The 23,780-nt window shown below is 37.8% G+C and overlaps 1 protein-coding gene across 1 annotated transcript in view; it reads right to left on the bottom strand.

Moving 5' to 3' along the window:
* Positions 1–23,780, bottom strand: part of AATF (apoptosis antagonizing transcription factor) — a 103,809-nt gene that overhangs the window by 21,313 nt on the left and 58,716 nt on the right. The window contains exons 9-11 of the mRNA XM_019424038.2: positions 13,541–13,608; positions 11,615–11,695; positions 3,904–3,975 (exon numbers count right to left, since the gene is read on the bottom strand). Of these exons, the coding sequence (XP_019279583.1) occupies positions 3,904–3,975; positions 11,615–11,695; positions 13,541–13,608 (221 nt within the window). The remainder of the gene's footprint in view (positions 1–3,903; positions 3,976–11,614; positions 11,696–13,540; positions 13,609–23,780) is intronic.

Here is a 23,780-nt window from a genome sequence, read left to right as displayed (position 1 = left end):
TTTACTGGGATATTCTTAGACACTTCTAAAAACTCTTTACATAGTATTTTACATAGTAAAGAAAAATATCATATTTTGAACTTTTCCTTGCCAGTTTGTCATTTACTTACCACTCTGTTTCAAAGTCTTTTTCAATGTGACTTAAGGCAGTCAGATCTATAAATATTTTTCCTTACAATTTCTGGCCTTGGTGTCATGCTTACAAAGCCCTTTTCTACCTCAAAATCATAAAAAAATTCTCTATTCATATATGCACACCAAGAACGACGTATCTGTAACTTAGCAAAACCAAAACTATTCATTTGAGAAAAAGTGGTATACACTGATACTGATATTTTAACAATTATAAAAGTTTCCCATCCTTCAGTATATTTTGTTATGTACAAAGTAAGAGACAAAACAGTACAGTAGCAGATAGTCTCCAGTTATGGAATTACTCGAAGAAAAACAAAATAGGCCAAGCCATGACTACCTCTTTCTTAAGATAAAGTACAACACCTATTGGCCCTGAGAGTTTGCATACTAGAAGCAGAGAGAGCTAATAATGCAGTTACTCTACCCATAGTCAACCTGGCTTATTCAGACTATGGAGCATGAGCAGTTATGTGGATAAATGCCTCCTATCCCTGGGAAGCACAAAGGGAATGGAGTGTGCTGCAGTAAAAACACATGCTCAGTTGTCCAGCTACAAGACTTTTATTAAATTCCTTATTAAGTGGGCTCAACAAGCTGGAGAACAATGCTGATAATAAGCAATCAGTCCACAAGAGACAACCTTTTCCCCCCACCAAAACTGAACGCCGGAAGGACTATCACCCAACAAATGTTCCCAACCCCTTCTCCCTTGCCTGCTCTACCTGAAGGAGCAACTTAGCACATTCTATCCAATGAGATATAAGAATAAGTTTAGAAGGGATTCTGGGGAAGCTTTTCCCTTTCTTTTCTTTTCTTTTGTTTTTTCTTTGTTGTTGTTGTTTACTTTTCTAATAAAAGAAAGTAGGTAAATCTGACATCACTTCTTTCCTCTCTTCTTCCTGCCCTGAACATGTCTGATGGCTGAAACTGTAGCCGCCATCTTGGGACCACAAGAGAAAGACCAAGAGATGCTGGCCCTTATATCATTGAGAAGGGAAAACCACTGGCAGGAATTGCATGCTACACCTACAATTTTTCTGTCAGAAAAAAAAACAAACAAACAAACAAAAAAAAAAACAACCCAAAAAACAACCGCTCACTTGCTTATGCCTCTGCAGGCAGGTTTTAAGTTTCTTACAGACAAAGTCCAACATGATCCTAAATAAAAGAGCCATTTTCAAGTAATCTTTGGCTAACATGTGGTTGCAACCCTCAGATATTTTAAGTGAATAAGTAAGATTTAAGAAAACGAAGTGCCCCTGGGATATTAGGTAATTCAAGAAAAATCCCAACTAAGAAGGACAAAAAGTTGATTTCTAAATGATCTAGTAGTAGTACTATATTCAAAAGATGGCACTAATATTTAAACTGGGTTTCACTTTATGCCTGGGGGAATAATGTTTCCTTAAATGGGTTTGTTTTAGTTTTAAACATCTAGTTTTCTTTTCCTTTGATGTACCTTTCATGTTGTCTTGACAGGGATTTTAAGTTGCACTCAATTTACTCTGTAATTTTAAAAAACAGACTGGATCCAGAAATAAGCGGAAATAAACAAACAAACAAAAAACCCCAGCCAGCCAGACAAAAGCATTCACTTGCAAAAAGCATAGGCGAGCATGCATAGTCACAAAGTTCTGACCGGAAATGAATTTAGAACCTTCCATAAGCTCTTTTGTACTTCGGGATACTGAACAAGGGCAAACAAAAAATAAGTAATCACTGTGTTCACGTAAACTTGCAGATCTACTACTTTTCAGGCCAGGAGGGAAAATCTGATGTGGTTTAGTAGCAAACAACACTCTCATATAAAAAGGTCAAATGTACCTTGAGAAATAAAACTGGCAGACTATTATGTATTTACCCTAGGACTAATAATTTCACTTGGTAAAGATTTATGTTTACAAATGTCTACCACAGCATTATTTACAGCAATAATTAAAAATAACTGTCCAACAACTAGTGAATGGTTAAATAAGGAACATAAAAATATTATAGTCATTTTAGTGACATGAATATGCTCACAGTATACAAAATATTTAAATGAAAAATTCACAACAGAATATAATTTTAGTTATATTCTAAAGAAAAATAAGAATATACTCGAAGGGAACTCATAAAGACTGAAAGCTGGCCAGCTCAGTCAGCGGAACATATTACTCTTGATTTTGGGGTCATGAGTTCAAGCCCCAATTTGGGTAGAGAGATTACTTTAAAATAAATAAATAAATAAAATGAAATGTTTAAGAAAATTAAAAAAAAAAAAAAAGACTGAAAGGAAATATTCAAAGATGCTACAGTGGCTCCCTCCTGCATGTGTACATACTTACATACACACATTTCCTAGCTGCCTATGCTGAGAGAACCTAGCAACAGTGAAACCCAGTGACAATGAACACCCTTAGCACACAGATCTTGGTTTCTAAATACCACAATCCACAAAAAAGAATCAGGGTTCCTTGGAGAAAGACAGACTCCAGGGTTGGAACAGGGAAAGTATAAGACAAGCCTAGAATATCCTGTTAGAAAGTAAGAATGTACTCAAGGAATGGGGATATTTCAAAAGGACAAAAGCCAGCTTGTAAGGGCTTCAATAAGCTGAACAATTTTAAAACAAAATAAATGATAGTAATAGATTATAATTCACTGAATAAAAAAAAGCAGGAGTTCATACTAATATAATGAATGACAAATAAATGAAAGAGAAGGGATATGGCTAAATAAGCAATATTATAAACATATTATAATGTAGAATGCCAACTAATAAATATAGAAGGAATTATTCTCTAAAAAATGGCTAATTATTAATTGTTATATTATGAGGATACATTTCTTGGATATATTTCTATTTTGTTTCAGTTTTATAAAATGAGCATGTACTTCTTTTGTAAAAATACTAAGGAAATCCTCAATGGCAGTCTGAACAAACACAACTTAATACACATCTCTAGAGCAGTATCAAGCCATTTTAAAAAAGGAGAGCAGGAGCACCTGGGTGGCTCAGTCAGTTAAGCGTCTGACTTAGGCTCAGGTCATGATCTTATGGCTTATAGGTTTGAGTCCTGTGTCAGGCTCTGTGCTGACAGCTCAGAGCCTGGAGCCTGCTTCAGATTCTGTGTCTCCCTCTCTCTCTCTCTCAAAAATAAATAAACATTAAAAAAAATATTTTTAGGGGTGCCTGGGTGGCTCAGTCGGTTAAGCGTCCGACTTCGGCTCAGGTCATGATCTCACGGTCCGTGAGTTCGAGCCCCGTGTTGAGCTCTGTGCTGACAGCTCAGAGCCTGGAGCCTGCTTCAGATTCTGTGTCTCCCTCTCTCTCTGACCCTCCCCCGTTCATGCTCTGTTTCTCTCTGTCTCTCTCTGTCTCAAAAAACAAATAAAACATTAAAAAAAAAAATTAAAAAAAAAATTTTTTTTAAAGGAGAGCATACGCACAAAACCCACAAACACACAGAGCAAGTACAAGTGCTGTCCTGACCCGTCTGTCTGTCCTAGAGAAAAGCCCAGATGTCTTAGGCAGGTGGCTAAAGTTAAAAACAAAATAGCAAAAACAAACAAAAACCCACCAGAGGCAGCACTGATATTTACAGAAATTTTGTTTTGGTTTTACAGTAATTATGGGGTGAAGAGATGTGACAAGGACCCTTGCTATGATGCCAATGACAAATGGTTAACTGATAAGAAGAAATGGAGAGAGCGACAGGCTGTAGAACAGGTCAATATCAGGCTGTCATGGAGCCATTTGAGACACATAATTAATCTATTACTCACCTGGCATCATCATTCATTGTAGTTTGGTCAATAGGTGCCATGAAGCTTAGTAGCTTGCTAAGGACGTGAAACCTAAATAAAGCAGGAAACAAACAGGCAGCAACATTAGTAACTATTAACCTAGAAAAGGAAACACATTCTATGAGCTAACAAACTCCAGAACTGACCACAGAAGCATTTGGCTCCAGAATGAAAATAGGGAACAATTCATTGGCACATACTAATCACAACTGTATTTCCCTCTAGTTCTTTTATATTACAGAAGTCTGATAAAAGCACATTGTAAATGACAGTAGTTCAACACAGATTCATTTACATCACAGTCCCCAGAAAGAGTAGACACACTTACGCTCTTGAGCAATATACTAATCCTCAAACATTACTCCAGACAGAAGACAATAAGGACTTGAATACCCCGTTTTCCTCCTCTAAGTATATCCTCATCATTTTTGGTGTCATTACTAGTAGTTACTAGTGTAGGTAGTAGTACAACACCCAAGTTACAATGCCTCACCACCACCATCACTCACTAGCACTAGTTCCCTGAGTCAGAGAAGGCTTCTAGAATTCCACACCATCTCTACTTACTAGACCCAGTTTTTCATTTCCCCCATCCTTAAATGAAGGATTATATCTGAGTACATAACAAGTTTGATCCCTAGATCTTCCAAGTCATGGTGTTATGGAAATTTAAATAACATCACTTCCACTTCCCACCAACAGGAAAAAAGGGTATTTTTGTATGGAGTGCTTCGAGATCCTCCAGAGAAAGGAGCCGAACAACTATATGACCTTATACAGACCAAATTATACAGAAGAGAATTAAAAGCAGCTAGCCCTTTCTGTTCATTATAATAGAAGAGGATGTACGACAAATATGCATATTATAAAATTCTAACCAAAAAACTCTACTTGGGGGGCATTTGGCTGGCTCAGTCGGTAGATGTGATTCTTGATCTCGGGGTTGTAAGTTCGAGCCCCACATCGGGTGTAGAGATCACTTTAAAAAAATCTTTTAAAAAACCCACAAAATTTTACTTGAACAGAACACTATCCACAAACAAAAATATGATATTTTCGTGTACATAATATTAGCTTTACAGTGTTAAAAATATTTTTACACGTATCAAATAATTTGATTCTCTACAGTACCACCCACAGCTGAGCCTCCCAAATTTCATTCTTTTTTTTAACAAATGAATTTTACAAGAATAATAGTAACGAGATTTCCTTCATTACAAGAGTAATAGAAAATGTATAAATTCATTATAGAAAATATGGAAAAAAACCAATGAAGCACACACAAAATGTATAGTTCCTCCACCTACAGACAGTTGTTAACATTTTGATTAGTTATGTTTGTTTTTCATAGTGACGCTGTTATTTACCCACACACATACACACACATAAATTTTGTAACTTCTTTTTTTAACTTAGCATTGTAAACATTGTCCCATAACAGTATCAGAATAGCTGAATACAATTCCAGGAGTGGAAATACTATAATACATTTTTGAACACGTATATGCTCCCAATTCTTCATGTTTCATAAGATGCAAAAACAAAATCTCTATGCATATCTGTTTTTTTAAATGTTTGCCACCTCCTAATTATAAAAAGTAATATATAATTCTTACAAAAAGAATCCAAATACAGAAATGTATAGAAAACTGACAAGCCTCCTTCAGCCTTACACCCCAGAAATAAACACTATTAATTAAAACTGTTAAGTATGGCTATAGAATTTTCTATATATAAGACAAAAATAAACTTAACACGGTTTTCACATAAAAGGGAGGTTGTAATATACTTGATATTCTGCATTATGCTTTTTTCCACTGAACCTTGCCATATTCTATTCTTTTCCATAGTTGTAAAACATTCCATTGTTAATATAATTTATTTAATCTCCTATTGATGGGCATTTACATACACTGCCCCCCTTTAAAAACCATACTAAATAGTGTTAAAGTGAAAATTCTTATACATTAATTATTGTATGTTTGTTCACATAAATTTCCTTCGGGCAGATTTTGAGATGTGAAATTGCTGGTGAATCAAAAGGTATATACATAGTGAAAGCTGAAACACGGAGCCAAAATACCCTCCAAAAGGTTATGTTAATATATGAGACTATAAACACTCACATCACCTTTTAAGTAATAAAGCATAAGTACTATTAATAAATGCATTTTAATGTCTTTAGGCTTCACCAAACCTTGGTGTCCACCTGAAAACATGAATACTGTTCTTGGCTGTATCCAAAGAGAGGTTTAATTCACTCTCTGGACAAAGACTATGATGAACTCTACTCCACAGTTGTATTGTCCAATCCAGTAGTCACTGGCCACATGCAGTTACTTAAGCACTCGAAACATGGCTAGTCTGACTGCTGCAAATGTGCCTAAATGAGAAAAGTGCACCAGATTTTGAAGACTTGAGATGGAAAAAAGAATATAAAATATACCATTAATAATTTTAAAATAATAAATTAATAAATTGTTGAAATACTGAGTAATATTTTTGATATTGGGTTAAATGAAATATATTATTAAGCTTAAGTCCATCTCATTCTTTTTACTTTTTAAATGTGGCCACTAGAACATTTAACATTATATATGTAATACATATTCTTATTGGATGATACTGCTCTGTGGAATACTTTTACATTTTAATACAGTATATTCAATAACTATTAACAGCATGATGAAAGACAGACTTTAAGAAGTAATCACATTAAAGATGATTTAATAATGTGTACTTAATGCAATAGATTTCATCTAATCTCAGTGCTGCTGAGGATGGATGCATGTTTTAGTATTAAAAACACCTTTTAACAACCATACCAAGAAAAGACAAATGTAATTTTACTGCAGAAGAACAGACAAACACAGTAAGACATCCTGTTATTAAAGGCCTGAGTTTAATTTATTTACACTAGGAATTCTGATTAAATCATGATCAGATCTACTTACATATAATGCTCAGTAAAAGTACTGATAATCGATAATTACAATTATTTTCCCAAACCAAAATATTCCTTTTTTAAAAATAAGTTACTTTCTAGCACCCAACTAACAAGTTGCCAAGTCCAGTCTGACAAGGCTGATGCCACTGACCTGCTATCATTTAAACTGATGTTTTCACAAGTTAATGTTCATCTTTGCTATAACATTTCTGGAAATCTTCTCTCTCCAACTCTATCACAAACAAAAGAGAAAACTTGCTCACTAATGGACCTAGTATCGGTGATGACAGCTGGGACACCTACCAGCTCTTCTTGAGGTCTAATTTAAGGAAGTTATTTATAATATTCCCATGCGGCCTGGGCCACATGTTTAATCCTTTGGGCCAGAATGCTAATGTAGCCATTGCGTCATTTTAGTACCCGTATAGGCCAGTGTGTCCTGCCCAGAGAAAGAAAACAGGCCACAGGTTAGAAGCATGGGCTCTGTGGAGCGCCTGGGTGGCTTAGTCGGAGTAAGTGTCCAACTCTTGATTTCGGCTCAGGTCATGATCTCATGGTTTGTGAGATGGAGCCCCACATCAGGCTCTGCACTGACAGCATGGAGTCTGCTTGGGATTCTCTCTCCCTGTCTCTGCCTCTTCCTCGCTTGCATGTGTGTACACACTCTCTCAAAACAAAAGACAGATAGAAGCATGGGCTCTGCAATCAGACCAGTTAACTCAAACCCCAATTTGCTACTTACCAGCTCTGTATGGGCCATGTGAGTTACCTTCTCTAAGCACTTTACAGAAATTAGCTCATCTAATCTGATAACACCCTCCAAGATGCGATTTTTATTAATATACTCATTTCACAGATGAGGAAACTGAAGCACAGAGATGTGAACTGACTTGCCCAAGGTCTCCAGGTTGGTAAGTAGAAGACTCAGTTCAATCTGACAGTCTAGCTCTACAGTCTGTGTTTTTTGTTCTCTCTGCACATAAACTGCATAGCAGTACCTGACAGTGAGTTTTACAAATGCTGGTTATCACTATTGCTATTAATAAAGAACACTCTCTGATTCTGACCACATCCTTCATATTCCTGGTCACAGGAAAGCAAGATGAATATGGATGCTAAAACTACAAGACAATGCAAAACATATGACCTTTTTTAAAATGTTTTAATTCAATAATTAATTTGTATTAATTTTAGACTTATAGAAAGATTGCAGGAGTGCCTGAGTGGCACAGTTGGTTAAGCATCTAACTTCGGCTCGGGTCATGATCTTGTGGTTTGTGAGTTCGAGCCCTATGTCTGTCAGCACAGAGCCTGCTTTGGCTCCTCTGTTCCCCCCTCTCTCTGCCCCTCCCACGTGCACTCTTCCTCTCTTTCTCTTTCTCAAAAATAAATTTAAAAAGACTAAAAAAAAAAAAAAAAAGAAAGACTGCAAAAATAGTAGAGAGTTTACGCATTCCCTCACCCACCTTCCTCTGTTAACAATTTACATAAACATAGTGGATTATCAAAATCAGGAAATTAGCATTGATACAATCCTACTACCCAAATTACACAGCTTATTCAAATTTCTATTTATCTGAGAGTCTTTTTTCTTTCCCAGGATCTAATTTAAGACCCCAAATTGCACATACTTGCAACGTCTCCTTAGTCTCCTTCACTCTATGAGAGTTCTTCAGTCTTCCTTTGTTTTTCAGTGACTCACTACAGTCTACAGAATAAAGTCCGAATTCTTAGCATGGTCATGACCTAGCACTCAGCTACTCATACAGCCTCCTTCATCTCCTGCCATTCCCCCATATTCACTTTAAGTTCCTGTCAAAATAAATTAAATTACAGCTCCTAAAATGGTATGTACACTCTCAAGTCTGTGTTTTTGCAAATGGTACTCTCTTTGGCCTTTCACTAGGCTAACTCTCCTAGCGTGCTCAGTGTGAAATGTGGATGGTATCTTACAGGAAGTCTTCCTGAGCAGCCTACATCTCCCCATGGGCAATGGGGTGACCACTACACCAGGGATCCACCAACAGCATCACTGTCCACTTATTGCTTGCCATCCTCTCCTGAGGACATACTCCTTCAGGGCAGAATGGGTTTTACCTGGCACCTCATATGGTTCCTAGAATTTCAGAAGGAATCCTTTTTATATTTTAATTAACCACTTCTTACATTTTAATGTTTAACCTGGTTTATTAAATAGAATATCTGTCTCCCACTTGTCTGTTGCCAGAATAAGATTGTCAATGTCTCTGGATTTATGGGGATGTGTAAATCTAAATCACTATCAAAATGCTATGAAACCAGATCTACATACTTGCAACTCTAATGAACAGTTTAATGAGATGAGTCTATTAACATACAAAAAACGGTTGCTATTAAAATAAAATCCTGGTTTTTTTCTTTCAACTTAATAAATAATAACTGTGATAAGTATATTTTGATTTGGGAAACAAAAGACTCATGTTCTTCTAAGTTATTTGCCATGCTAGAAAAGTACTCGGTTCTCTAACACTCACCCGGACTTCTTACTCTGTGCTATGTTTACGTTATAGCCATTCCTTCTTACCTAGTGAGCATGTTAATTTTAATGACATAATTATCCAAAAAACATTTCTGGCTGACTAATGTCTACAAGGAATTACAATAGATAGATACGGTTGGAATTGTCTTAAAGAATAAGGGAGCACAATTCTTGCTCTCAAGGGGCGCATACATATAGGTACTTGCCCCAATATAAAATTCATAACAGTAATGTAGAAAAGAGATTTTCTCCTCTCTCAATTCTTCTAATGACTGTATATTTGCAACAGCAATACCAATAGGTAAGTACAAGAGAAACCAAAGAAATTAATACTTTCGAATGCTTTCTACATACCAGACATTTACACGATTTAAAAAAAAAATTTTTTTTAATGTTTATTTTTGAGAGAGAGACAGAGAGACACAGAGACAGAGAGCAAGAGCAAGCATGAGTGGGGGAGGGGGAGAGAGAGAGGGAGACACAGAATCCAAAGCAGGCTCCAAGCTATGAGCTGTTAGCACAGAGCCCAACATGGGTCTTGAACTCACGGACTGCGAGATCATGACCTGAGCTTAAGTCGGATGCTTAACCAACTGAGCCACCCAGGCGTCCCTATAAAGTAGGGATTATTATCTCTACTTAGTAAATAAGAAAAGTGAGGTCCAGAGAATAAAGAACAACCAAAATTGTGTGGCCAGACAAAGCCAGAATTTGAACCCAACTCCCAGGATTCTGGGTTCCTCCCACTAGAGAACATTTATAGCCTCATAAAGCTACAGTTTTAAAAGCACGGTACTGGAAGAATGCCTGGATGGCTCAGTCAGGTGAGCATCTGACTCTGGATTTCAGCTCAGGTCATAATCTCACATTCTTGAGATTGAGCCCCACGTCGGGCTCCACACTGAGTGTGGAGCCTGCTTGGGATTCTCTTTCTCCCTCCCTTCTGCCCTGCCCGTTCCCCCCTTCACTCACATCCTTGCTTCTCTCAAAAAACAAAGAAATAAAAGCACAGTACTGGAGAAAAATCTGATCTACGTTAAAGAGTAAGTCTGGCTCTGTAGTCCATGTTCTTGGAATCATCCCACTAAAAACAAACCTGGAGAAGTACGAAGACTTGGAAATTCTGACATATTAAAAAAGTTAAACAAACTGTAAAATAGAACCTGAAATTTAAGAAAGTGACTTTGAATAAAAAGATGATGAAAAGCTGCTTTGCGCTTCTGCAAAGTTAAAGAGAACTACATATTTCCTGGTGAGTTTAACTTAAATTAACAGGTTAATTAAAGTAGTTGTGAAAAAAAATAAAGTAGTTGTGAAATCTGCTTCTCTGAAGTTATTTAAAAATGAGATAGATCCACATTTGTCTAAAGGCAATCCAATGACAGGCAGGCTCTAATAAGGATATGGGATTAGCTATCTGTCTAAATTGTCCTAACACAATGAGTTTAAGATTTTTCTTCCATGTGCACACCAATTACAAGAAGTTTCTTTGACATGCAGGCTTTGTAAGAATATTACATAGCGGGCGTATAATATCATGTATCTGTGTACACACACACACACACACACACACACACACACACTCACACACACAGGATTGAGGGGTTTCCTATAGTCAGAAATATGTTTTCTCATAAAAATTGTATTTCTCGGCGCCTGGCTGGCTCAGTCAGCTGAGCATGTGACTCTTGATCTCAGGGTCATGAGTTTGAGCCTCACTCTGGGTGTAGTGATTGCTGAAAAATAAAATCTTAAAAAAAATTATATTTCTCATCTCATTTAAGCACATTGTTAACATTCTCTGGAATCTTCGTTTATATATTCTTTGCATAGTGTATACATGTATGACATCATGAAAATGGACCAATTCTATTCTAAATAAGCATCCAAAGTAAAATTGGTAAATTGTTCTATAGAAATCGCTTTTTAAATATAAGACAATTTCAACTATCCTATCTTGTTTTCTTATTTCTCTTTCAGGAAAAGGCAGGCATTATTTAACCCATCCCTTCACAACAGCAAAAAGGAACAGAAACTATAGTCTTAGAGTATGGTATTAGAGTGAGAAAAATTGAGCCTCATGAAAAGCCACCAGTATTGTTTTAGTTATTTTTCTGATCCTTAAAAACAGAATCATCAGAAGAAATAGAGAAATGATATAACAGCCTTTAAAATACAAAAGATGTAATGTAACATGTGAAAATTTGTTCTACAAAGTAACTCACCGAAGTTTCCTTCCTTTGCTGGCTTTCCTATCTACTTTCTTGTGGATTTTGCTTCGCAATTTCTGGATCGCAAGCCACTGCCTGGGAAATTCACAAGCAATGTTATGCATCATCACAAACAGAAATAGTTATACCTATTGACAAATTGGAATTTTTCTCACTAACAACCTTGCAGAAAGAAATCATCAACCTACATCAAGTTCCTCAAGATAGTCTGGGGCCAAAGTGACTAATCAATTGAAGAGGATTTGTGCAATGGTAAAAAAACAAATGGCAGCTGGGAAATTCTACAGCGAATTTGGTTAACAATGCTCCTTAGTGTCTAGAGTTGCTGTGACAAGCACTAAATCCAGCAGTCTGCAGGAAAACCCATCAAACTGGGTATAGCTGCTTGGGTTTGCTTTCAGTGTTTTAGCTGCACAGCATGTTCTATTACTATTACTGCAACTGCTATTCAGCCTGAATACACGAATTCTTCAATTTTCCCTTTGTTAATGCCCGTGTGTTTTTTCTTGCACTTTCCAATTTTTGCTAATTTTTTAGAATTATCCACTACTGACACTAGTTTTACAGCCATTTTGTTTATTTAACTTTCATTTCACCTGTGGTATTTAAGAATGTGCTGCTGAGAGGTAAGGGTTCTTTCCCTCCCATATAATCTCAATATGACTTGTCACACTTACAAAAAAGTGAACAGTAATCCTTTACTATCAAATATGGAGTCAGTCTTCAAATTTCCCAGATCATCTCAATTTTACAGTTAGTCTGTTCAAATCATGGCCCAATATTCACATATTCTATAGTCCTTTTAGATTAAAAGGAATTAATCTTTCAAAAAAAGGATACTGGACTAAGAAAATCTTCATAGATTCCTCACATGAACAAATTCCTCACATGAACAAATGTAAAAAAAAGGAGAAGCAGCAGCAGCTAAGTCATCTTACCTGATTTATACAACGGAAACTCAACATCAGAAAAAAATAATCTAGGGAAATCCAATTACTGTAATCTTAATATAATCTTAATTACCATAATCTATTTTATTGTAAAGTCAGATAAATGTACAATATAATCACCACTTAAATGCAATTTGCTGTATCACATTAAATTTATAGTGAGCAGCTCTCTATAGCCTTCCAGAGATACACAAAACATCAACAATATCCTACCCCTAAAACTCAAAGAATGTTTTACTCAAATAAAATTATTTCATCAACACAAATTTTTCATTGCATTCTCAAAATGCTGCTCTGCCCAGAATCCCATCCTGGCACTTGCAGCTTTTGTTTCCTTTCATGCTTTTGCAAATTATAGCTCACGGCTATTTAAATGTACACTATTCATTAGGTAGCACTCTAAATGCCCTTTTTATTTTCCAACCACAGGATGAAGCATACACACAAGAGCCTTCCTTCACTACTTTACATTCTACCCTGACATCTGGGTAATGCTGCCACGTTCCATTTCTAATTGTGCCGAAGCTTTTACTGAAGGGGTGGAGGTCTAAATTAGGGCAGACTCAAACAAAGCAGATTCAACTATGAGCAAGGAACCTGTTGTGCACAGTGTCACGTTCTGAGGGCCGAGAGCACACATTTGGGTGGTTACTTTTTATCCACTGGTCAGAGGTTGATACAGATACAATCACCGCCCAAATCAGAGAGCAAAGGGCATAAGGAGGACTCTGAAAAACACACTCTAAAACAAATGCATATAGGTGTTTTATAATCTCTCATTCAAACTGCACTTAAGGCAGGGTAGGGTAAACAGGATTTCCATCGCTTTGTCTCTCTAGCTCTTATTATCTTGCTTAACTTTTATAGTTACAGGGCTGATCACTGCCTTTGAGGCAGAATTAAAGGGACTGAAAGAGAGAAACTATTATATAGGGCTGCTTGCATGAATAGAAAGCCGTATCTAAATTACCTTCCCATGGCCACTTGATCATTGGGATCCAAGGAGCTGGTCTTTCGTTCTATGAGTTCTCGAAGGAGCTTGTGGAAAAAGGAAAGCAACTGATTTATTTATCATCTCCCAGCACCAACTGACTTTAAAAGGGCATAGTAGGGGGGCGCCTGGGTGGCTTGGTCGGTTAAGCGTCTGACTTCGGCTCAGGTCATGATCTCACAGTCCGTGAGTTTGAGCCCCGCGTTGGGCTCTGTGCTGACAGCTCAGAGCCTGGAGCCTGTTTCAGATTCTGTGTCTCCCTCTCTCTCTGCTCCTCCCCTGTTCATGCTCTGTCTCTCTCTGTCTCAAAAATAAATAAATGTTAAAAAAAAATTAAAAACAAAACAAAACAAAACAAAGGGCATAGTAGGAATTCTGAATGGCATAGTGACTGCTCTAAAACTACAATCAATAAGGGACAACCCAGTGGCAAAAGCATGACTGAATTCCCATTAACCCTTTCATATTTATATATCTTTAAAAAGGTGGCTATAGCAATAGCTGAGAACAGAAGTCCATTTGGAAGACTTATTGTACTGCAGTTCATTTCAAAAGGATCAATGAGTGTGCAACATTCCCTTCATTGTTTTTATGATTAGTTTTGTCCATCTCATCGATACCGATGGAGAATCTTTAAAAGGTCAGGTGGAAAAGGCTGTATGGCAAAAAGGAAAATGCATCAGCTTCTCACCAATAGGATAATGGTACATGGTTAACTTCTGACCTATAACCTCCAACAGCCAGGAAGGTCATCCTCAGGCAAAAGCCTTTATTACATGTAATTAAAAGTGTGAACTTCATTCTCTTGCTTTCCATGGCTGGTACTCCACCATGCTTACCATGAAGCGATTCAACCACATATGACACTCACACATTCACGGCCATGACAATTATAAGAGGGAACCTAACGAAAGTCACACTTGTGTACTGCAAATATGGGAGAACCAGTCTCTCGTCCCATACAGTGAGCTCCATGAGAACTCTACATTACTCTCCTACTCTCCGCTTAGTCCTGGGCAGTCTACTCATCTGACCCGAGTGTAAACCTGTAACTTTCACACAGACTTAAGAATCTGCATTGGATCTTAAAGTCCTACTAGGTGAAGAGGAGTAATGTTTAAAAGTTAAACATTAGGGGTGCCTGGCAGGCTCAGTCGCTAGAGCATGTGACTTTTGATCTCAGGGGCATGAGTTCAAGCCCCAGGTTGGGCGTGTAGCCTGCTCAAAAATGAAGAAAGGTTAAACATTAAGGGAGGACAGTTTTAAATTACTATTAAAAAAAATCTAGATATCATCTCTCCTATACAAGTGCTATGTGTAGGGAAATAGCAACAGAGATTAAAATCCCAAAAGTCTTCTGAGAGAAATCTAAGCGAAGACACTAATATAATCCTGCTAATCATCTGTCAATAATATAGGTTTGACTTTACAATGTGTTTCTTCACCAAAAAAGGTCATTATTTTGTAGGTGAGGCATGGTAGCAATACAGATATTTCACCAAGTTAAACAGCTGAAGTCTGTGGGAGGGTAAAGAAGGAGGAATAAATTCCTATGAAAGTAGTTCACTCTCTAATTTTCATTTGTTTATGTAAGTAGGCACTAGAAGAAGTAAAACAAATTTATAGAAATGTTCATCTCCATATAAGATGAATCTTTATTGCAAAAGGGAAAAGGATATCTCAATCGCAATTAAAAAACCTCCTGTGATGCTTTTTCATTTGCTTATTTTGGACATTATTACTACAGCAATTACGTTTAAAAATGTGGGGACCAGAGGCCACTGGTTTATTATCACTAGAAAACAGCAAGCTATTTCTCTACCCTGTTTATCTGATTGATTCCCAACATCTTTCTGGCAGCCAATCTATCAGTTTATCTCTCCTACTTCATCACAGTCACTTCTGGCAGCTAAATACAAGATCCAAATCCAGTGTTACACAGACATACGACACAGTAAACCTATGTAGCACTGCTACTCTGTAAACGGCTGCCCTGAAGGCTAAGCCAAAATGGGCTTCTGGTTCCTAGTCAATATTCTGTCAGAAGCAAGGTGGTGGGGGTAGAGGGGGAGAGGTTAATAATAAAACCAGAAGAAGGAGAAGAAAAAGAATAGAAAGAAAACACTAAGAAAGGAAGGGAAATAACGGAATGACTGCATCTCATTGCCCTTACCTTGTTCCGGCCACAGAAGAGATTATAACAACTGTTCCTGGTTTTCCTAATCGTCTCTGATCCCTTGAGACTGGGGCTGTCATGGCCCCTGGGAGCAAGTGCTCATGGAAGGCTGCCCCAGCACAACAGGGGTGATCCTCTGGAAGAAAGCCCCATATGCCCTTCCCGAAGGCTGGAAATTGAAGCTGCACAACCACAGTGGATCTATTACATTTGCAGTGGTCTCTGCAATTCAAACACCACGTTGGTGCAGCATTTCTTTCAAGCACTCTGTGTACTTTCCATATTCTGGGCTGCATTTTCACTACCCAAGTGCCCTGCACAGCTGTTCTTAGCCATTCATGACAAGGAAGATGATTTTACTGGTCAATCTGGCCAAGTCTAGTTTATTCAGTCTGGTGTTTCAGAAGATCCTGTTGTGTGCAAGGTAGGAATAAGAAAGTAGCGAGAAAATACAAGTGAACAAACCATTCCCATGGTGCTTGCTATTTCCCACAGCTGACGCAATCACTGGGTTTTAATTTAATTAGGAAAACTGCTTTCGAAGAAGTTGCTGAAAAATTAAGCTTTAGGAATATTGCTGAAGAATTTAATTTTGCCTCTCAGTTCAATTTTTGTAGCTTAACTTTATGAATAAACTTCCCCATTAAAATACAGGTTTCTGTTACAGTTATTGGAGCTTTTTATTCCAACAATAATGACACAATATTTGTAATTTTCTTTGTGACTAGGAAAATGGGGACATGCGTGAAATATTTTTGTCCCAGTCTGTTTTAATTCCAGAGTCAGCTCACAAAAGCTTGATTGTTTCTCTAGTTCTAGGGGAAAATCACAGATGTAGTTAGGTTTCCAGGTCAGCCCACAAAAACCTATTTAACCTGTAACAACATACATGAGAAATAGCCCTGATAGTGCTGTTCAGCATCTAATCAGCATTTATAATACTTTGTCTAGAAAAATGCATGCCAGAATCAGTTAAAAATGGCAGACTGAACACATTAGTTTATCTCTTCTCCCTTCTCAACCCCTCTAAAAGACAGGAGAGGAATAAAACAAATGTATTAACCCATGAGAAAGAAGAGGAAGGGAGAGTTAATGAGAGCAGATTTTCATAAATTTTTCAGAGACAGTCAGGAGATAGAAGAGTAGAAGGTAGTTATCACCAAAGTGCCCAGAGGGAATAAGAGGTGAGGGTGGAACTAATTAGGCCCATAGAATCCCCAGGAGGAGGCACAGTGGCAGAAGTGGGAGGGACGGTGCCACTGGGCCCTGACTATCCCACAAGTGACTAACCCCTCTACCAACCCCTCTCACGTGGAGAAAAGTTTTCTTCTCTGGAAAAAATGAGCCCCAGAAGCTCCAGATGTAAGGCTATGAGGTAGCAAAGGCTGGGATGCAGAAGGGAAAGGTGATGCCCATCTTCTGCCTCATTCCCTGACCCTACACACAGAATGCCGGCACCCAGACACAAAACCTCCCAGGCAGGAGAGTGGGGGGGAGGGGCGGGTCCTCCCTGGGAGAAACTCCATCGCTGATCCCTCCTCTCCCCAGAAAATCACATCTCCAAGTTCTGCCATTTGAAGACAATTCCAAACAGGAGGTTTGTTCACAGTATAGCTCAGGTTTCAGAGACACTTGGAATGTCTTACTAAATATGAAGAGAGTTAAGGATCACTGGCATCTGAGGAAAGGCTCAGACAGAGACCAAAATAGGACGGAAAAAAGGGGACACAACAAAGCAATGTGGAAAACAAAAGAAACCTAAGGAAAGGAAGAAGAATAGACACTGTCGGAGAAGTGAAAGAAGATACACTTCCCTAAGAACAGGAGGCTATGAGAAAAGAGTAAAATAAGAAATTCAACACGAAACAAAAAAAATTTAAATTGCAAAGAACTGGAAGATAAATGTGCAAAAATCTTTCAGATCTGAAACAAAAAGGCAAAAAGATAACATCCTCCTGCTTATTTGTGTTTTTGGCGTGTTTTTTTTCCCCTTGCTTGTATGTAAGAGAAGAAAAAAATTTAGAGGACAATCCAGAATGTCAAACATCTGACTTTGTTAAGGCTAGGAGAACATAATTAAAGAAACGGTAATGACAATTTCCCAAATTGAAGGACAGGAATGAGCCTGCAAAAATCTAGTACAATGAATGAAAAAAGACCTTTCCCAAGACACATCATCATGAAATGTGGAACACTGGAAGTAAAGAGAAGATCCTAAATGCTTACAGAAAAAATAGGTCACATATAAAGAGGGTGACCACATGTCCCAGTTTACCCCAGAGAGTCCTGGGTTTATGCCTGTTGTCCTAGTATTCTTTCAGGCTAGCACCTCAAATGTCCCAGTTTTGACAATAAATTATACAGTCACCCTACATATTAAGGAATGAAAACTAAATGGGATTAGACATTTCAACAGCAATAGCAGGTACGGAAGGATTGCAGAGCGATGCCTTCAAAATTCTGAGGAAAATCACTTTCAACCTCAAAATTCCATCCACAAAGTATTACCAAGTATGAAAGTTACATGGAGACATTTTCACACATGCAAGAATTCAACAATTTTCTTTCCACACACTCTTTCACAGGAAGATGTGCTTGAGTAAAATGAGCATGTAACAGCAAGAAAGGGAAAGACAGGAGACGTCAGAAAATAGGTCTAACTCAGGAAAGCAGCAAAGGCAGGTCCCAAGACTACTGATGGCAGGGGCCCAGAGAGCAACCATTCCAAAAAGAACAGAGTCCAGAGAGCTCTAGAAATAAGGTCTCCAGGGAAAAGGGTGGGTGGGTGGGGGAATGTAGTTTATGTATTCAAGGCATTTATTTGGTGTATGTGGGGTGGAAACAGATACACAGAACACAAAGTCTATTTTTAAAAACAGGCCTTATTATTCTAGGAAAAAACAAGCATGTAAGGAAATATAATCATAGTACATGTGAACATTTAGTCATCATATTGTAAACAATAAATCTTCACAAAACTGTGACAATAAGTACTTTAAGAAAATGGAGGACAGAAGTGTGGAGGTAGTAAGTACAGAAGGGCTAGGACCTCACTACCATAATGGGAAGTCAAGAGATGATTTGATAAATGACTGTTGATAAATCAACAATAGTATAAACATACTATTTAAAATATGCAAGTAATAAAAAACCTAAAGCAGTGGAAGTTTTTCCTTTCCAAAACTTCTCAGCACCATATTTTACCATTTTTTAAACAATAGATGACCCAAGAAGAATTCGTCAGTTATTTATTTAGCAATGTCTGGAGGAAAGAGGATACAGTAGTCCCCTGCCTTATCCTCGGTTTTAGTTACCTGCTGCCAACTACGGTCTGGAAGCAGATGAGCCCCCTTCTGATGGATCATGAGATAGATGTAGCCTAACGCTACATCACACGCGTACGTCATTCACCTCACTTCCTCTCATCACATAGGCATCTTATCATTTCACATCATCATAAGAAGGATGAGTACAGTACACTAAGGTGTTTAGAGAGAGACCATATTCACATTATTTTTATTACAGTATATTGTTATAATTGTTCTATTTTATTATTAGCTATTGTTATTCTCTTCCTGTGCCTGACTTATAAATTAAACTTTATCACAGGTATGTATATGCAAAAACAAGCACAGTATATTTAGGGTGCAGTACTATCCACGGTTTCAGGCATCCACTGGGAGTTTTGGATCATATCCCCTATGGATAAGGGGGGGGAACAGTGTAGGTATTCTGAAAAATCTTGAAAGTTTGCAAATTCACACTGAAAAATTTCATAATTCCTACGGGGGAAAAAGGACGGGATGATCAAGGATCTACTGATGAAAGCTCTTCTGAATATTTTTCTGCTCCCTAAATTAAAACATGGCAACACACTAGAAATACCAATAACATTTATTTTGACTTGCTGCTGATGCCAAGTAATTGTTAACAATTTTATTGAGATACAATTCACTTACTATACAATTCACCTATGCACAATATATATAATTCAGTGTATTTTAGTAAATTCACAGAGTGGTGCAGTCACCACCACATTTAATCTTAGAACAATTTCATCCCACCTAAAAGAAACCCCAAACCTATTAGCTATCATCCCCAGTATACCTCTCTGTCCCCCCACCCCCATACTCCCATATCCCTAAGCAATCACTAACCTTTATGTCTTTATGATGTGCCCATTCCGGACATTTCATATAAATGTAATTTAATTTATGGTTTTTTATGACTAGCTTGTTTCACTTAACTAACATGTGTTCCAAGGTTTATCCACATTGTAATATATGTCAGTACTTCCTTCTTTTTTATGGCTGAATGATATTCCATTATATACCATATTTTATCTATTCATTAGTTGAAGGACATTTGGTTGTTTTCACTTCATGGTTATTGTGAGTAATGCTCCTATGGACATTCATTACAAGCTTTTGTGTGGACATATGCTTTCATTTCTCTTGGGTATATACCTACAAGTGAAACTGCTATGGTTAACATTTTGAGGAACTGCTAGGCTGTTTTCCAAAGCAGGTGCACCACTACATTCTCACCAGCCATGTTTGACAGGTCCAACTTTTTGACATCCTCATCAGCACTTGTTATTACCTGACTTTTTGATTATAGCCATCCTAGTGGGTGTAAAGTATTATTTCATTGTGGTTCTGATTTGCATTTCCCTGATGGCTAGCTAATGAGGTTGGCATCCTCTTGTGATTACTGGTCATCTGTGTATCTTCTTTGGAGAAATGTCTATTCAGATGCTTTTCCCATTCTTTTAGTAGGTTGTCTCTTTATTATTAAGCTGTAAGAGTTCTTTATATATTCTAGACACCAGTCCCTTATCAACTCCCTTTCTTTAGGCTGTCTTTTCACTTTCTTGATGGTATCATTTGCAATAGAAAAGTTTTTAATTTTGATGCAAGTCCAGTTTTTTCTCTTGTCATTTGTACTTTTGGTGTTGTATCTAAGAAATTAATTCATAATCCAAGGTCATGAATATCTACTTCTGTGTTCTCTTCTAAGAGTTTTATAACTTCAGCTCTTGTATTTAGATCTAGATCCATTTTGAGCTAATTTTTGTATATGGTGTGATGTAGGGGTCCAACTTCATTCTTTTGTGTGTGTATATCCAACTGCACCATTTGCCAAGAGATTATTCTTTTCTCCATTGAACTGTTTTGGCGCTCTTGCCAAAAAACAAGTGATTTGTAAATTTTTGTTTTATTTACTTTTTAAATAGGCTTCATGCCCAGCACAGAGCTTGAAATCATGACCCTGAGATTAAGACCTGAGCTGAGATTAGGAGTTGGATGCTTAGCTGACTGAGCCACCCAGGCACCCCAAAACAAGTAATTTGTAACATTTGGTTTTATGGCCATATATTCACTGGCTTTCCAAATTTGTGACCTACAGTTATTGATTCTTATACCGCTCAGGCTTCTATGGTTCATAGCCAGATTCTTAAGATGGAAAAACCTTGGGACAACTCTCTCCAACTTACTCAGCCTAGCTGAGTCAGGATTTTTCAAACTCTGTCCCCAATACATAGACTGCATAGGAAACAAGTACAGTCAACTTCTCTTACATGTATTTCAGTCCCTCTCTCCCTGAGCTACAAAAAGCAGACTCATAATGCTTGGCTTTACTCTTCCTTCCGTTTCCTCTTCAGCTCCACAAGAAATCTTAGTGAAAATGTATGTTTCTGTTCTGCCTCTTGCTTTACTAAATGTTTCTGTTCTCAGCTCTCCAGTCTTTCAAATTAACCCCCCCACTTTCAATTTTTATATGCTATATTTAAAGTATGCAAAAAATAAATCCACATACACTATAATTTCAAATAGCTGGGTAGGAATTACTGTACATGCCTATAGTATAAAACTGCCAGAAGGTGACCCACTCCCCACAGGTAACTATTTTTTCTGTTTTCTTTCCACATTGCCCACTCACTCCTCAACCAACTCCATAACACCTAAATTTCTGTCTCCATTGTCCTAATGAAACAACTCATGCCAAGGTCTCCAGATCTCCATGTCTAATGGACATCTGTCATGACTCATCCTACTAGACTTCTTTTTTTAAATTTATTTATTTATTTTGAGAGGGGGAGAGAGACAGAGAGAGGAGAGAGATAGAATCCCAAGCAGGCTCCACACTACCAGTGCAGAGCCCAAGGTGGGGCTCGAACCCACAAACCGTGAGATCACAACCTGAGCCAAAACCAAGAGTCAGATGCTTAACCAAATGAACCACCCAGGCACCCCTACCCCTCCTACCAGATTTCTTGAAGCAGCAAGTGATACTGTACATTCTTACCTTCCTGAAACACTCTTTCTTGCCATCTTTGAGGCACCTCCCTGTTTTTACTCCATATTCAGCCATCTCCTCTGCCCAAACATTGCATGCTAGCATTCTTTAAGACTCAGTTCCAAGCTGCCTTTTTCTCTCACTCTATACACTTTCCCCAAGAGTTACATTCTATTCTCAAGACTTCAATGATACAAGAGCTACCCCTGGAATTCCTTTTCCTTTACATTCAATATCTAATCTGTCTCCAAGTCCTTTGTATGTGATCCACTCATTCATGAATCTGTCCATTTTTATCTATCTCCACTGTCTATATCCTACTATAGGCTATCATCGTCTTCATACATTCCATAAATATGTATTGAGTACCCTGGGAAGACAATGTAAAATAAAACAGACACGGACTCACCTGAGTTAGTATATGATTTCCGCACATTTACTCTTGCCCCTCCTCCATTCTGGTCTCCTAATTAGAGCCAGAGTAATATTTTTTAAATGCAAATATGCCAGAGGATAAAATTCTTATTGCAGCCTAAAGGCCCAATATGGTCTGGTCCCTTATCTACCTCTCCAGCCTAACCTTCCACCTCCGTGCTCCTGTCCCACCAGTCTTCTTTCCGTACCTGAAATGCTCCCAGGTGCACTCCCGCCACAGAGCCCTTTATGCAGGAGCCCTGCCACAGGTGTGCTTCCCTAACCATTTACCTGCTTACACCCCGCCTCCTTCTCCATTCATTAATGGCAGTTTAATCATCTCTTCCTTAAGGAAACCTTTCTTTTTTTAATATTTATTTATTTTTTTATGGGGGTGAAGAAAAAGAGGGAAGCAGAGAATCTGAAGCAGGCTCTGCGCTGCAGAGCTCAAACTCATGAACGTCGACATCATGACCTGAGCGAAGTCGGATGCTTAACTGACTGAACCACCCAGGCACCCTCTTAGGAAAGTCTTTCTTAACCCCACCCTCCACACACATACACACTACGCTCGTACTTAATCTACACTTGTTAGTGGATTACTTGATTAATGCCTATCTCCTCCTCTTATCGAGAGTACCACTATCTACCTAAGCAATTGTTTTGTTTTTTGTCATTACCATTATCAGCAAATCCTCCTCCCCGAACAATATTCTTCTCACATGTCTTACAGAGGGCCCAGAGAAGTGGGTGGTTTGTTTTAAGTGGGTGTTTTTTCCTCTTCATTTAATACACTGTTCTTGACCTATTTATTGATTCATTAATAATATAGTCAATGTGCATGAATTAGGAAAATAAAACCAAGATCCTTGAAGATTTGAATATGTCCATGAAAATTTACTTTGTACAAGCTACAGAACTAACTCTCTTTGTGCAGTGCACCCCCAGCACTGCAAATATAAATTAATCCATTTCCTTGCATCATCTCAAGAATCACCTTTTTAAAACATTTTTTAAACATTTTTATTCATTTTTGAGAGACAGAGGGAGACAGAGCATGAGGGGGAAAGGCAGACAGAGAGGGAAACACAGAATCGGAAGCAGGCTCCAGGCTCTGAGCTGTCAGCACAGAGCCTGACACGGGGCTCGAACTCATAAACCATGTGATCATGACCTGAGACAAGTCGGATGTTTAACCAACTGAGCCACTCAGGTACCCCAAGAATCATCCTTTTTTTAAACCATCCTAAGAGTACTTGAATTAAAAGTACAAAAACAAAAAATTAATCTAAATGAATTAAAAGATTTTAAATCACTTCTCATTCTATT

This window comes from Panthera pardus, unplaced genomic scaffold (genome assembly GCF_024362965.1).
Source record: "Panthera pardus isolate Hobbes unplaced genomic scaffold, ASM2436296v1 HiC_scaffold_3, whole genome shotgun sequence".
NCBI classification, from domain to species: domain Eukaryota; kingdom Metazoa; phylum Chordata; class Mammalia; order Carnivora; family Felidae; genus Panthera; species Panthera pardus.
The sequence above is the reverse complement of the archived record's forward strand: the minus strand, read 5'-3'. Positions and strand labels throughout refer to the sequence as shown.